The following is a 13,555-nucleotide window of genomic DNA, read 5'->3' on the forward strand; positions in this document are numbered from 1 at the left end:
CTCGATGAGCAACAGAATGCCTTTTATGTACTGCTTCTGACTTGCAACATCATTAACCCTTCCTCCCAGGCAGGGTTTGCCATCTTTGTACAGACACCAAGGAGGCTTAGAGAGCTTCATCTGGAAAATACAGTATTTTAAAATGTGGTGGTGAAAGGTAAAATTCAGTGATCTAAAAGTTTCACTCATTTCTCAAATAGCAAAAGTGGGTAAAATACCAGATTTCAGGGTGGGGGCAAGATGTTCAGGGCAAAAGTTGTAATGTCTGTAGTTGGTTTCATGGGTGGAGGTAAATATGGCACAGCAGGGATGGCAAAAGCATGTTCAGAAAAACTGAAGGCAAAGGTCTAGACATGTAAATTTCTTCCTGCCACAGTTTGTGTTGTTGTCAAGCACATTAATTCTCACTGGGTTGGAATATTAGGATCAGTAGACCAGTTTCTAAATTCATGCTCATTTTCATGCAAACGTCATGAACTTCAGAGAGATTGCACACACATGACAGCAAGAAATTAATTAAAATCTGGAGTTCAAATGGAATATAGTAGCTTATAATGATTAGTGGCTTAATTTTTAATTTTGAGTTCATAAATAGCTATGTGTCAGGAAATGCTGTAATGTTCACTTTGTACATTTGGGTTTTTTTAAACCTGATTTCTTGATGAAATGGGGCTGATGCAGTTGCACTTCTCTGTCATTTTCCCTTCTAATGGCTTTGAACTTGGTGAACTTATCATATTCCAGTGACATTTGGCAGAGGTAGAAGTCTCCAGGAAGTTTAATCATTAGGACTTCCATGAATGTAGAAAGCTGGGTAAAGGAGAATGGTTTTATTCTGACTTCTGCTGAGAGGCAATTAGTATCTTTTGCAAACCACAGAATCCATGGACATGGGGCTTCAAGACACAGCTCTGTCCTCCAGTCCAGGACAGACCCCCTGGCCAAGGCTGAGCCCATCAGAGATGCTGGTACCACCTCTGGGACAATGTACTGAAGAAGGAAGATGGGAAAGAACTCCACGGCAGCAATTTTAGCCAGAGAGAAGAGTGTGAATATGTAGGAGAAGCCCAGGAGATTCCAAGGTCAGTGCAGAAAGAGGGGCAGGAGCTGCTCCTGGCACTGGAGTGGAGATTCCCCTGCAGACCCTGCTGAGGCAGCTGTGGCCCTGCAGCCCCTGGAGATCCATCTGAGCCCCTGGAGATCCATCTGAGCCCCTGGAGGAGCCCACACGAGAGCCTGAAGAAGGCTGTGACCCTATGGGAAGCCCAGGCTGGAGCAGGTTTGCTGACCCTGCAAGGGACTCACTCTGGAGCAGCCTGTTCTTGAAGGATTTCACCCCATGGAAAGGAGCCAGGCTGGAGCAGCTGGTGAAGAACTCCTATTGGAGAAGCTCATGGAGAACTGTCTCCTGTGGGAGAGACTCCACTCTGGAACAGGGGAAGTGTGTGAGAAGTTCTCTCTCTGAGGAGGAAGAAGGAGCAGGGATGAGTAATGGACTGACCACAGCCCCATCCCCTGTCCCCATGCACTGCTGGGTGGGAGGAAATACAGAAAATCAGGAAGTTGAGCCCAACAAAAAAGGGAGGGGTTGGGAGAAAGTGTTTTAAGATGTGGTTTTATTTCTCATTACCACACTCTGCTTTGATTGGTAAGAAATTGAGCTGATTTCCTCACGTGGAGTCTGTTCTGCCCATGACAGAAATTGGTGAGTGATCTTTCCCTAGCCTTACTTTCACCCACAAGACTTTTGTTGTGGTTTCCCTGTCCGGTTGAGGAGATGAGTGACAGAGTGGCCTTGGTGGGCACCAGACTTCCAGGCAGGGTCAGCCCACCACACCAGGACATTTGTCTCCTTGCCCTTTTCTTGAGAGGCATAGAAATAAGAGAGAGAGCCCTGAAGGATGCAAAGCATTTTTCCTCAGAGCAGATAAAAGGTCAAGACCAGGCTGGATGGGGCTCTGAGCAGCCTGGTCTAGTGGGAGGTGTCCCTGCCCATGGTGTGGGGGTTGGAAGTAGACGATATTTAATAATATGATGATATTTAATACTTCTTCCAACCCAAATCATTCTCTGATTCTGTGAAAGCAGGGAGAGTACTAGAATTCCCCACGGTTCTCAGTGTAGTTGTACAAGAGGAAATAAAGGTTTTGTGGTAAAAAGTCAATGCTGAGAAGTTACAGTGTTTTAGGAAAACAAGGGCAAAAATAAGATTTTTACCAGCAGGTCTTTAAAAATGCAGATGATATGGGTAGGTTTAAAAAAAAAAAAAAAAAAAAATTAATGTTGCTGAGACTTGCTGTCTTAGACTGGGACAAAATGTTTACTTCCTAGATACTTCATTAAGCTAATCTTAATACATATGTCAAATGCAGAAGTGGTGCTTTTCCTCATTTCAGCAAATACTGATTTCCTCATCCTCCCCCCACCCTGACCATGGGATGTAACAGAACAGCTGCTGACCACCTTTGGCCTCCTGCCCTGTCCCTAAATTGCCTGGCTGGCCCACATGGGCAGGGATGCAGAAAACTAAAGGATTCTGGATTAAGGTTAACTTCTAATCATCTTAAAAGTCAAATACAGTTAAGTGAGGGATTGTCAAAACAGAGTCTGGCAGGTTCTGTATCCAGCAGCGAAACTGGGAGGATCAGACAACAGCAACAGGATGAAAGGAGATGGTCTCAAGCTGTGCCAGGAAGGCTCAGATTGGACATCAGGAGGAATTTCTTCATGGAAGGTGTTGTTAAGCACTGAAATTGCCTGGGGAAATGGTGGAGCTGCCATTCCTGGAGGTGTTCAAGGAGTGACTGGATGTGAGATTCAGGGCTGTGGTTTAGTTGACGAGGTAGTAGTTGGTCAATGATTGGACTCAATGATCTTGGAGGGCTTTTCCAACCTTAATGATTCTGTGGTGCCCAGCATGTGGAGCAGGATGTTGGTGCAAGAGTGATAAATCCTGTTTTCCATGTCTAACAAAGCTGGAGAAACCATCTTGCTGCAATGTAAGGAGAGATGAAAAACAGCAATGTCCTTAATGTAAGAGACAAATACCAGAGTGCCACAGACTCTGCTTGAAGCCAAGAGGCTGTGGAAGTGGAGCCAAAGCATTTTATTTGAGGACAGATAATACCTGACATTGCTATTTCTCCTTGTGCCATTGGTGTGTGCTTTGTGGCCCTGTCTGAGAGGGGCCAAGCTGTGTGACAAAAGGCTGCAAGTGCTGCTCTAATGACTGTCATAGATAAATAGAATCATGTTGGAAGAGCTTCCAAGATCCTCAAGTCCAGCCTTGGAATGGTTTGACACTGCACAGAGTCATCAGCAAAGCTGCTTGCACATGGCTCTGCAGAGGGTACGAACTCAAGAAACAGCATGTAGGGGTGGAGGGAATTGTTCTTTTCTTGTTTGTTTGAACTGGCTTTTGAGATACACCAGATGAAGAGAATGACTCTGGTCTTGGAAGTAAAGAACTTGGTGTTTAATGTTTGGCAGTATTTATTAGAGTGTGCCAGTGGAAAAGACAAGCCCAGTGCTAGGGAGTCACTGGATGCCTCAGCTGCCTCCCTCACCCAGCAATGTGTGAACACTGGTCTGGTGTTTTGGCTCTGTGTGACAACTGCAGCCTTTTGGGGAGGGAAGAGGAAGGAGGGCTCCACTTGTTCCCTTTCAAACAGAAGTCTCTGCTTCCCAACAGCTGTTCTTAAAGCAATTTATTACTGGAAGAAATGTTTCTTTCATCCTTACAGGAAAACACTGGGAGAATTTAGATTATTTATCATGAGCTCCAATAGTATTCATCTTGCTTTGCTTTGCTTTCTGTGGTAGGCACAATACTGGCTGTGTTCAACCAGGCTTGGTTTTTTGGGGGTTTTTTTTGGGTTTTTTTTCCCCTCTCTAATGTGCTTCTGAAGTGGGTAGGTTACTAATGATGCAAATGGATGTTAATTGTGCAAAACCTAGGCACTCTGTGTCTTGAAAGGCTGTACCTGATTGGTAGAAGAGAGGATAGAAAACAAGCTTTCAGAATAAAATTGCTGTAGAGTTTTATAAATAGCAGCACACTGTAAGCAGGTGGTGAGTGAAAATTATTTGATTCCTCACAGCTGGCAGGGGCTTTATTTTTGGACAGTGGGTCCTCATCACCTTGGGATGCCTGATGTGTCTAAAGTATTTGTTACCATCTACTGCTTGATCTGGTCATTTGCCACACTTGTTAAAGCTGAGCATAAAAACCGTCAGCAAGCTGTGACAGAAAATCAGGGGCAAGCTTTTATTTTTTGGGTGAGACCTCAAGGCTGTGGTTTGACAGCCTGGCTGGACTTGCAGGGCTTCCAGCACCCTACAGGTCAAACAGGTCAGGGCTGTATAATGTGGGGTTTGCAATAAACTCAGTTTGGTGGCTTGGTAAATACAGTTTGCTGGGTTAATTGTGCTGGCAGGATTTGCAGTGGATCAGGCTTGTCTAAGCTCCTGTGGCATTCTGCTGGTTCAGATGTTGTCAGTCTTTCTGCACCAGGTATAAATATGGCACATGCTCAGAGCTAAGTGCTCTGGCTGTTTCAGTGGAATCAAGATTCTGCACCAATTCCCTTTCCATATCAAGTTTGTACTGCTACATAGCCTAAGGCTTTTTTATCATTTTGCATTTTTCACCAACACTAACAGGTATATTTGATCACAGAACTGTGCCTCGACAAAGTGAGAAGTTATTAAACCTGCTGCAGCATGGGTTTTGAATGTGGAAATACCTGATTTCCATTTCCATGCCTTAGTGTTTGCCAGGCTGATGCTGTGTGTGACCAGCCCTGCTCTTTGCAGGGTGAGGCTCCTGTTGCAGTTCAGGACAGCATCCCTAAAGATACAGCCCCTGTTTGCCCATCAGGGCTCCTCTGCTCACTGTGAGTGCAGGGCTCAGTGTTCCTCCCAGCACTAACTCTCAATTATGTGGTATTTGTTTGAAGAGAGGTGTGAGATTAGTCTCTTCAGCAAACAGTAATTTTCCTGGTGGGCTGTAAATTGTAAATAATGATTCCTTCCTATTTTGGGCATGGATTCACACCATCACCAGTTCATTGTGTGAAGACCCGCGTGAGGCAGGCTTGGAGAGCACAGTGTTTATTGGGTTGGGTTCCTCTTGATGAATGAGCCTGGATTGTTTGAGGGGTTTTGCTTTGTCCTTCCTCAGAGGTTGTACATCCACTCTCCATTTGACTCTTTTCTCTGTTGCTTTCTTTTCCCCTCTTTCAGGACAGTTATTCTGAGTGACGGCCCTTGCACACGCTTCTGAGTGGTTATCATGGGCTTCATTGCCTTCCTGAAGACCCAGTTCATAGTTCACCTCCTCATTGGGTTCGTTTTTGTTGTCAGTGGACTGATCATTAACTTCATTCAACTATGCACGCTGGTCCTCTGGCCCCTCAACAAGCAGCTTTATCGCCGAGTAAACTGTCGCCTTGCCTATTCCCTGTGGAGCCGTGAGTATGCTGGGATGGGATGGATGGAGGTGGGGCTGGGGAGGGGTTCTTCTTGGTTTTGCTTCTGTTAACCAAAAAAAAAAGCCACAAAAAAAAGCCACAAAAACAAAACAAACCCACATGTATCTGCACACAGAGACGAGAGAAACAATAAGTTAGATGTAGATTCTTTCAGAGCAGGTCAGAACAGCCCTTTTTTTTTTTTTTTTTTTTTTTTCTGGAGTACTGGGAAATCATACAGAAGTTAAGGATCTGATGTGTGTTGTCACTCTGTCATTGAAAAAAGTAGGAAGTAAAGCTCTTCTGCACCTCCAACCTTACCTGGACTGATAGGAGTTGTTACTTCTGTCTCAATGCGCTTTTCATCTGGTATCAGCAATTGTACTAAGGGACAATTGTGATACTGGCTCAGGTACTGAGGATATGAGCAATTTTTTTGAAAAAAGAGTCCAAGTTTATTGTGTGGGCTGCAGAGGGAGAAGTCTATCTTAACGTATCTAGTGTAGATGTCTCTGCAGCTGAACTGTATGACTTACAGTCACCCTTACACCCTTCAGTTCCATCTCTGAGGGTCTCCTCTTGTGAGCAGTTTGTCAGTGTTTCTTCTTCTGCCCGTGGGTCAGCTCTGCACTGAGTGCAGCTTCTTTGTTCACCTCTTTCAGACCTTTGCAAAACTTCCTCCCTGAGGATGCCTTCTTCTTCTCCTCACGGAGCTTGACAGAGGGCTGGATTTCTGAAAATATTTAGAGTGTTTAGAAGGCTCCTTAGCCCAAATGTCACCTCCTGTTTCAGCAGTGAATCATCTAATCGGTTTCCATTCCCCATCCCCTCCCAGTTATGCACGGCCACTTACCTTAGTGCTCAGCTCAGCATCCAACTCCCACTTTGGGTAAATGAGTCACCAGAATGAGCACTGAAATTACAGCTCTGCAGTCCACTGACAGGCACCCACATTTCGTAAATCATCAATATGAAGTACCATCAACAAAAACTCTCTGAGGTGTCTGGTTCGGTCTCTTTTTATGCTTCTTGTCCCTGCCTTTACTGTGCTTTTTGTCCTGCCTACTGAGAAGCACAGGAGAGAGGAAATCAAGTAGACTAGCAGGCAAATTGTCAGGAAAAAAGGTATTGTAATAGAAGAGCTTAGTAGAAACTTCAGAATGAGTTTGATTGGATGAGAGTGGGGACATACAGGAGTTTTTATTTTAAATTTGCTTGTAAGAATTTCTTTGTGCTTTTAATAATCTGGAATCTGATCTCATGCTGAAAACTATTGCTGTGTTAATAGTTGGGCTTTTCTGAGGATTTGAGCTGCTTGCTCCTGTAAGGCTTTAGGCTCAGGCCCTAATTAGCATTGTGCATGAAAAAATCAGACTTCTAATGCTGCTGTTTTATATCCTCTAAACACTGGAAATAACCCACACCATTGTTCAAAGAGGCTTGGAGAAGCTGAGTAGACAATTGGGTTGTACGTAGGATAACCCCTAGTGCATAGCCAGTTATAAATTAACACATTGGGAAATTAAAGTATGAAAATTAATGTAAATGTTATGTGGGATTGCAGGGAGCTGATGGCCTGTAGTGGCAGAGCTGACAGAATATGCTCTTCAATTGTGATTTATAGCAATTTAGGTAAGCTGTGTAAATGCAGTAGCTCCAGTGTTGCCATTCATAATGAAATATATTTCACTATGGAGAAGCCTTTTGGCAAGGAACCTGGAGGTTGCTGTTCTGCTCTGGATGCTACATTTTGCTCCCTTTCTCCAAGCTGTTTGTGGTTTTAGGCTCAGGGTCTGTAAGAGAAGCTGCTCTGCCCAGCTGGCAGAGGATCAGTGAGGGATATGCAGGTATCACACAGATATCAGGGAGGGATACACAGGTAATCCTGTATGTGGCTCTGTACTGAAAACCAGGCTCTGTTCTTACTGTACCACCTCTCAAATACATAAAGCCCAGCTTCCAGAGGGGGGAGAGAGAGATTCTATGCAATGTTCATGACGGATACTTGGGGAAGGAAGTCTCTCAGGCTCTGACCCTGAAATAAACCCATAAGTTTGTGACAGGTAGTCTGTGCTTGCAGCTCTCCCACGTCAGCTCCTCTCGGATGAGTCGCACCCTTGGAGAGTGCAGAGTGTTTGGTTTAGTTGCAAAAAGTAACCTCTCAAATGTTGGTACTTTCAGCTGAGGGATGTGCTGTGCCCCTTGTTTGCTTTATTTCTAGGGGGGGCTTGTGAGGCTGTGAAGGCACCTGCTTTGGTGTGTGGAAAGCCCAGCTGCAGGGGATGGTTGAAGCCAGGTGTTGCTTATTTCCTCTAGGAACTCTCCTGTGCAGTGCAAGTGTTCCCATTCCTTCATTGAGAAGGATGTTCTTGCTGTAGCACTGGCAGGATCAGTGCCACGCAAAGGAGCTGTAACCCACACACCGAAAAAAGGAAATGAGCCCACTCCTGGTTATAATTACATCATCTGTCAGCACACTTGTAAAGGACAATCTGTTTCCTCGTGTTAATCCTTTGGCTCGTCAACCCTCCTCTCTCAGTATGAACTCTGGCAGATCCTCCCCTGTTTTAGGGAGAAAGGTGAAAGAAATGTTCTGCAGAAAGTCATCCACACTGGCCTCTGCAGATTTTTTTCCCCTGATTTTGAGGAAGAAACACACCCAGGTGATTCTAATTTGTATAAGAAAATGTAGCAGGTACCAGAGATGTTCCTCCTTGGTACACAGTCAGCAATGGAAAGGGAAAATTGGTCAGAGTACCACAATGTGTTTGGTACCACTGCTCTATTCTCCTGGCCACCTGCTTGGAAGGTGCTCTAAGGACACTCTTGCTGTCCTCTTTCCCCTTTTACTGAGCCAGAATAACCAGAGAAAGAAAGGTAAGTGATCACAAAGCATACAAGACTGGGAAGCCATGATAGAAACCTGTACCTGGTGTAAAGGAACAAGACAATTCTGTCTTTCCTCTGCTGTATTTCCAGTTGACCAGGGTTAAGTTCTCTTGGCCAGCAAGGTGCATAACTTTGTCACGCCTCCAAATGAGCAAGTGCTGAAAGTGATATAGGGGAATAACCTGATGGGTGAGTAGGTGGTCAGGAGTGAAAAAGAAGCAGTGCTAGGTGAGCTCTGTACCTCAGCAGAGCAGGACCGGTTTTCCCCATTATTCACCTAAATATTGTGTTTGCCTTCTCTCTGGTGTGGTGCAAGACTGGATCCCAAACTGTTGTTTAGCAGTGTGGATATATGACCTTGTCTGATCCCACTGATCTGAAACCCTTGTGCAGGAAGGTGCTGCCCTGTTTGGCAAAACCAGAATCTCCCAATGGGAAGCTGAAAAACCTCCTGGCAGAGCCTGATAGAGGGAACAGAGGGGCAGCCCTGCAGGTGCAGTCATGTGGGGAGGGTTGGACTCTGTTTAACTGCCATATTTGTGCAACCACATTTTTATTTCAGTCATATCTCATTGAAATGAGAAAATACCAATGACTGTGGTTTGCAGGGAAGCAAATCTTCCTACTGGGAGGATGAACTATTCTCATACTTTTTATAGTTGTCCCATGATGCAAGCAATGCCTTCCATCTGCCTCGATGTACTGAAATGAGGGAAATAAGCTAACCATAGCAACTAGTCAGTGCATGCTGAATTTAAGTGGAAGGGGGTTTTATGATGCAAAAAGGGGAGGTGGAAAATAAAAAAAGGGTAACAAATGTTCAGGGTGGAATCAGAGTTGCTGTGATACTTTTAAGTTGGAGTAAAAGGGAGGGAAAAGAGCTCATTCTTTTGCAGTAAAAGAAAGACACAATTTACCATTCCTGTCTTTGCCCAGGTATTTTGATAAATTAGCTCAGTTCTCTGCTGGTTTTAACTCTGTGTTGATGATCATAATGCAGAACAATTAGAGCCCTGTGTTTTAATATTAAAATCTATCACAGAAGATCTATGTCACTTCATCCCTTTAAAAGACCTTTATTGGTCTGTTTACCTCCATAAGGCTTGCTTCATGTGGAGTAAAAACATTAGGCTGCATCTATGCATAATTTGTATTCCACCTGGGAGGAACTGTGCTCATTTAGTGGAGCAATCAACAGCTCCACTGTCTGTTTTCAGGCATAAAAATCTTTGGGCTTTTTTTCCAGTGGTCATGAAATTTCGTATTTGTAATGCAGTGCCCAAACTTGTCGCTGTTAAAAACTTGCTAAATTATCCATAAAGCATATGTCTGATGCCTTAAATACTGCTTAGGGATGGTAATGTGGCTTGGTCTGTACCATTCCAAGTTTTTGTTTCATCTCTGCAGGGTAGGTTTGGGAAGATGACAGTGTTGGGAGTCAGGAGAGGCTGGGCAGTGAATGGGGCTGAGCATGAAACTCTTAACTGCTTTCTGTAAGGGGTACCCCTAACTCCTCTCTCCACCTTCATCATGTTTGCTAGAGTTGGTAATGCTGCTGGAATGGTGGTCAGGCACAGAGTGCACCCTGTTCTCAGACGAGGCCACGGTGAAGACCTTTGGGAAGGAACATGTCATCATCATCCTGAACCACAACTTTGAGATCGACTTCCTGTGCGGCTGGACAATGACAGAGCGCTTTGGAGTGCTGGGGGTATGTGGGCCATGAGCTTTCTCTTCCCCTGCAGGGTGATAAGTCTGTTTAAAACCCATCTATAAACACTTTCTTTGCATTTAAGCTCCCAGATACACCCCCATCACCTTAGCTTTAATATGTTTGACCTCGTTGCACAAATCAGCAAATGACATTTTTGGATTGTCGCTTTTGTTTTTTTCTCCAAGAGTTCCAAAGTTCTTGCTAAGAGAGAGCTGCTCTATGTGCCCCTCATCGGCTGGACGTGGTACTTCCTTGAGATTGTTTTCTGCAAAAGGAAATGGGAAGAGGACAGAGATACAGTTATTGAGGGATTGAAACGTTTGTCTGATTATCCTGAATATATGTGGGTAAGTGTTCAGTCCCTCCTCTGGTATTGGCTGCTAGAAGTGAGATGGTCACAGATTGATGCCTGTGGTTTTGTGTGTCAGGAGAAGGTGTGCTCACTTCCAAGTGTTGTCAGGAAAAGCCATTCTCTTTCAGGAAGTCTTTTGGGACATGCTGGTAGAAAACTGCCATTTGTCTGTTGGTAAGGGAAGCCATTTGGGAAACAGTTCAGAAGCTTGAGAATAATTTATAAATCAGGCTTGTGTGATACTTAGCAATTTTATCCAGACTTATTTTTACCTATTAAAAAGCCTATATTTGCTTACTCCATCTGTATAGCATCTTCTGAGGCAGGCTGAAAAAACACACAAATAAAAATCATTTTTGGAGAAGTGAGTGAATTGGAGTGCACAGATCATGGATTTTGATAAAAAGTTCCTGTTAGTGTGTTCGTTGATCTGTGAAATTACAGGTTTCCCAAAAAGTCTCTGAGAACAAATGGCAAGCTTATATCTAGTTCTGCAGTTACATTTTTCCCTTTTTATTTTGACATTATTTAAAATTAAGGGTAAAACATCTGTTTCATTGTGTGCAATGCTGTTAGACTTCACTGCAGCAGCACAGTGGTGTAATCAATCCATTAACCTTCTTAGAGCTTTGAATGCAAAGGTTTTGATAAATTCTCGGATTTGCTTTTATAGCAGCACATGCAATGTACAATTATTTGGCTTATAAAACATTAAGAGGCTTTTTATGCATTTTAACTGAGTTTTCAGTATTATCCAGTACAAGTTGTTAAAATGAATAGTGAAACATTAAGCCTTTAACTAGAATATTGTGAATGCATTGTAATTTTCTACCATTACAAAGATAGAAAAAGTGAGAATCGGGAGAATGTATTTTAAGCTACTTAATTGCTTGAATATATGGATATGAATGCTATTGAATGTATCTTCCTGATTAGTGTGGGGAAGAAAAGAAAAACAGAAAAAAACCCTACCAATTAGAAAATCTCAAGACTGAACCTGAGCTTCACATCTATACATTTTAATGATTCTACAACTGAGAAGCAAGGACTAGTCTCTAGGGAGAACAACTAGAAAATATAAGTGCAAAATGTAGTTAGCATTGATTATTTAAATCAAGACTTCCTGCTTGGTAATTGAAATCATGATTAAAATTGACTTGAGAGAATCAATTTCCTAATTTCTCTGCATTCTAAATGCCACAATTAGGGCTGTCTTTTTGTCACCTTAAATTTGGTACAAGTGTTGTTAAATGTAAAGGTAATGGTAAATGAGTCGGGAGCTGGTGCTTATGCATAATATTTGGTGAAGAGATGAGACAATTGAAGTGTGTGCACATGGATGTTTACCTTGCAAAAAAATTCAGGGTGGTGCTGGATTTCTTTTGATATCTCAAGATATCCTTGGGGGTTTTTTTTTGCTTTTTGTCTTGCACAGTTTCTGCTGTACTGTGAAGGAACTCGTTTCACAGAGACCAAGCACCGCATCAGTATGGAAGTAGCTGAATCCAAGGGGTTGCCTAAACTGAAATACCACCTGTTGCCCAGAACCAAAGGTTTCACCACTGCTGTCCAGTGTCTCAGGGGAACAGGTACTGCCCAGCTTTGCAGCACTTGTGTTATTTAGCACACTCTGTGTAGCACAGCATAGTCTGCTCTTTTGTTCGTTACAATTAGTGAGCTGGCAGTAATGAGGATCCAGCCTGTCAGCTGGTAATTTGTAAATTGCCACAGAACTGTCAGATACCAGTCTTAAAAAAATACTAAAAAACCTTTTTATGTTGCTTAGTTCATCAAGTCATCTGGTGTTTTACAGAGCTGGGAGTGTCAGGGGTCTGGTGCAGATAAATGTGATGTGTAAACACAAAACGGTGAAGGGCTCTGACATCATTAATGCAAGGCTTGCACAAGGCTCTGTTGCTGTCTCAAGCAAAGATGCCAGAAGGTGCTTGCAAAGAACTGCTACTGTAACAACCCTGTTTTCTTTTTTTTTTTTTAACAGTTTCAGCAGTGTATGATGTAACACTAAATTTCAGAGGAAACAAGAACCCGTCTTTATTAGGAATACTTTATGGAAAGAAATATGAAGCAGATATGTGTGTAAGGTGAGCATGTACTGATAGAGGTGAGCCCTAAGATGCACAGTTTGGCACATTGAAGTGCATTCAGATTTCAGAGGGTAATTTCCTTTCCTGTAGTCCACTTTTCCTTGTCCTTCAGCTGTCCCTTGTAGTAAGAGGTGTAAAGCTCCTTTACATGCCAGTTTCTCTCTCTCACTCACATGGTTTGATCAGCAGATTACAAATTTGAAAAAATGCTGAAATTCAGACATCATATGAATGAGGTGGGACATTGCTCACATTCCTCACTGTTCCTTTGCCTCAAAGAGTAGCTGCTAACACCTAACCCCATGCAGCACATAGACATTTGCATGCACACCCGCCCCTTCTCTTTCTTGCCTTTTCCTTGCTGCCTTCTGCTTCAAAGGCTTCCTTGTGATCATAAAAACTACCAATCCTGTTGAATTTCTTCTTTTCCCTTTTATGTTTGGACCTGAGACGTGACCTGGTTATTCTTTCCACAGTTCTTTGGACAGTTTGCTTCTGCTTCTCTGGGGGCTACACCCACCCTTTGGAAAATGTTTCTGTATTCTGGTGACGAGGTTGATGCTTGGTTTTTAAAAATTAAAAAAATAAAAAAGGGAGCCTTCATCCTTCCCCCCACACCTTTCCCCTCTGGCCTTGATCTATGTATTGCTGCAACATCTAGAGCATTTTATTCTCTCAGCTGATAAGATGACTGTGGAGCTGTCCACAGAGAAATGGCATTGCTTATTTGTAAGGGGTTTAATTTTCACTATTTACACTTGCCAAACATATTCCTGATGAGGAAAACGAGCAGACAATTTGCCAGCAAGCAAAACAGCTGGTGAGGTAGTTCCACACTGATGGCAGATGCATGTAGGATATCTAGCTGAATCTGGGATGCACATGCATGGATGCACATTTGTATAATTATTAATTATACACTGAACTCTGGCAGGCTTCAGATAAATACCCTTTTTTGCTAATGGAGGTGCAATTTTATTTCATTTCTTGGAGGGATAATGGGAGGAAAGAAGAGAAATGTAGT

General features: G+C 43.2%; 1 protein-coding gene across 2 annotated transcripts in view; it reads left to right on the top strand.

Moving 5' to 3' along the window:
- Positions 1 to 13,555, top strand: part of AGPAT3 (1-acylglycerol-3-phosphate O-acyltransferase 3) — an 88,074-nt gene that overhangs the window by 63,642 nt on the left and 10,877 nt on the right. For both annotated transcript variants that reach the window (XM_083885273.1, XM_083885274.1), the window contains 5 exons: positions 5,245 to 5,471; positions 9,902 to 10,071; positions 10,260 to 10,421; positions 11,862 to 12,015; positions 12,426 to 12,528. In XM_083885273.1, the coding sequence (XP_083741399.1) occupies positions 5,294 to 5,471; positions 9,902 to 10,071; positions 10,260 to 10,421; positions 11,862 to 12,015; positions 12,426 to 12,528 (767 nt within the window). In that variant the 5' untranslated portion in view covers positions 5,245 to 5,293. The remainder of the gene's footprint in view (positions 1 to 5,244; positions 5,472 to 9,901; positions 10,072 to 10,259; positions 10,422 to 11,861; positions 12,016 to 12,425; positions 12,529 to 13,555) is intronic.

This window comes from Zosterops lateralis (genome assembly GCF_965231275.1).
Source record: "Zosterops lateralis genome assembly, chromosome: 2".
NCBI classification, from domain to species: domain Eukaryota; kingdom Metazoa; phylum Chordata; class Aves; order Passeriformes; family Zosteropidae; genus Zosterops; species Zosterops lateralis.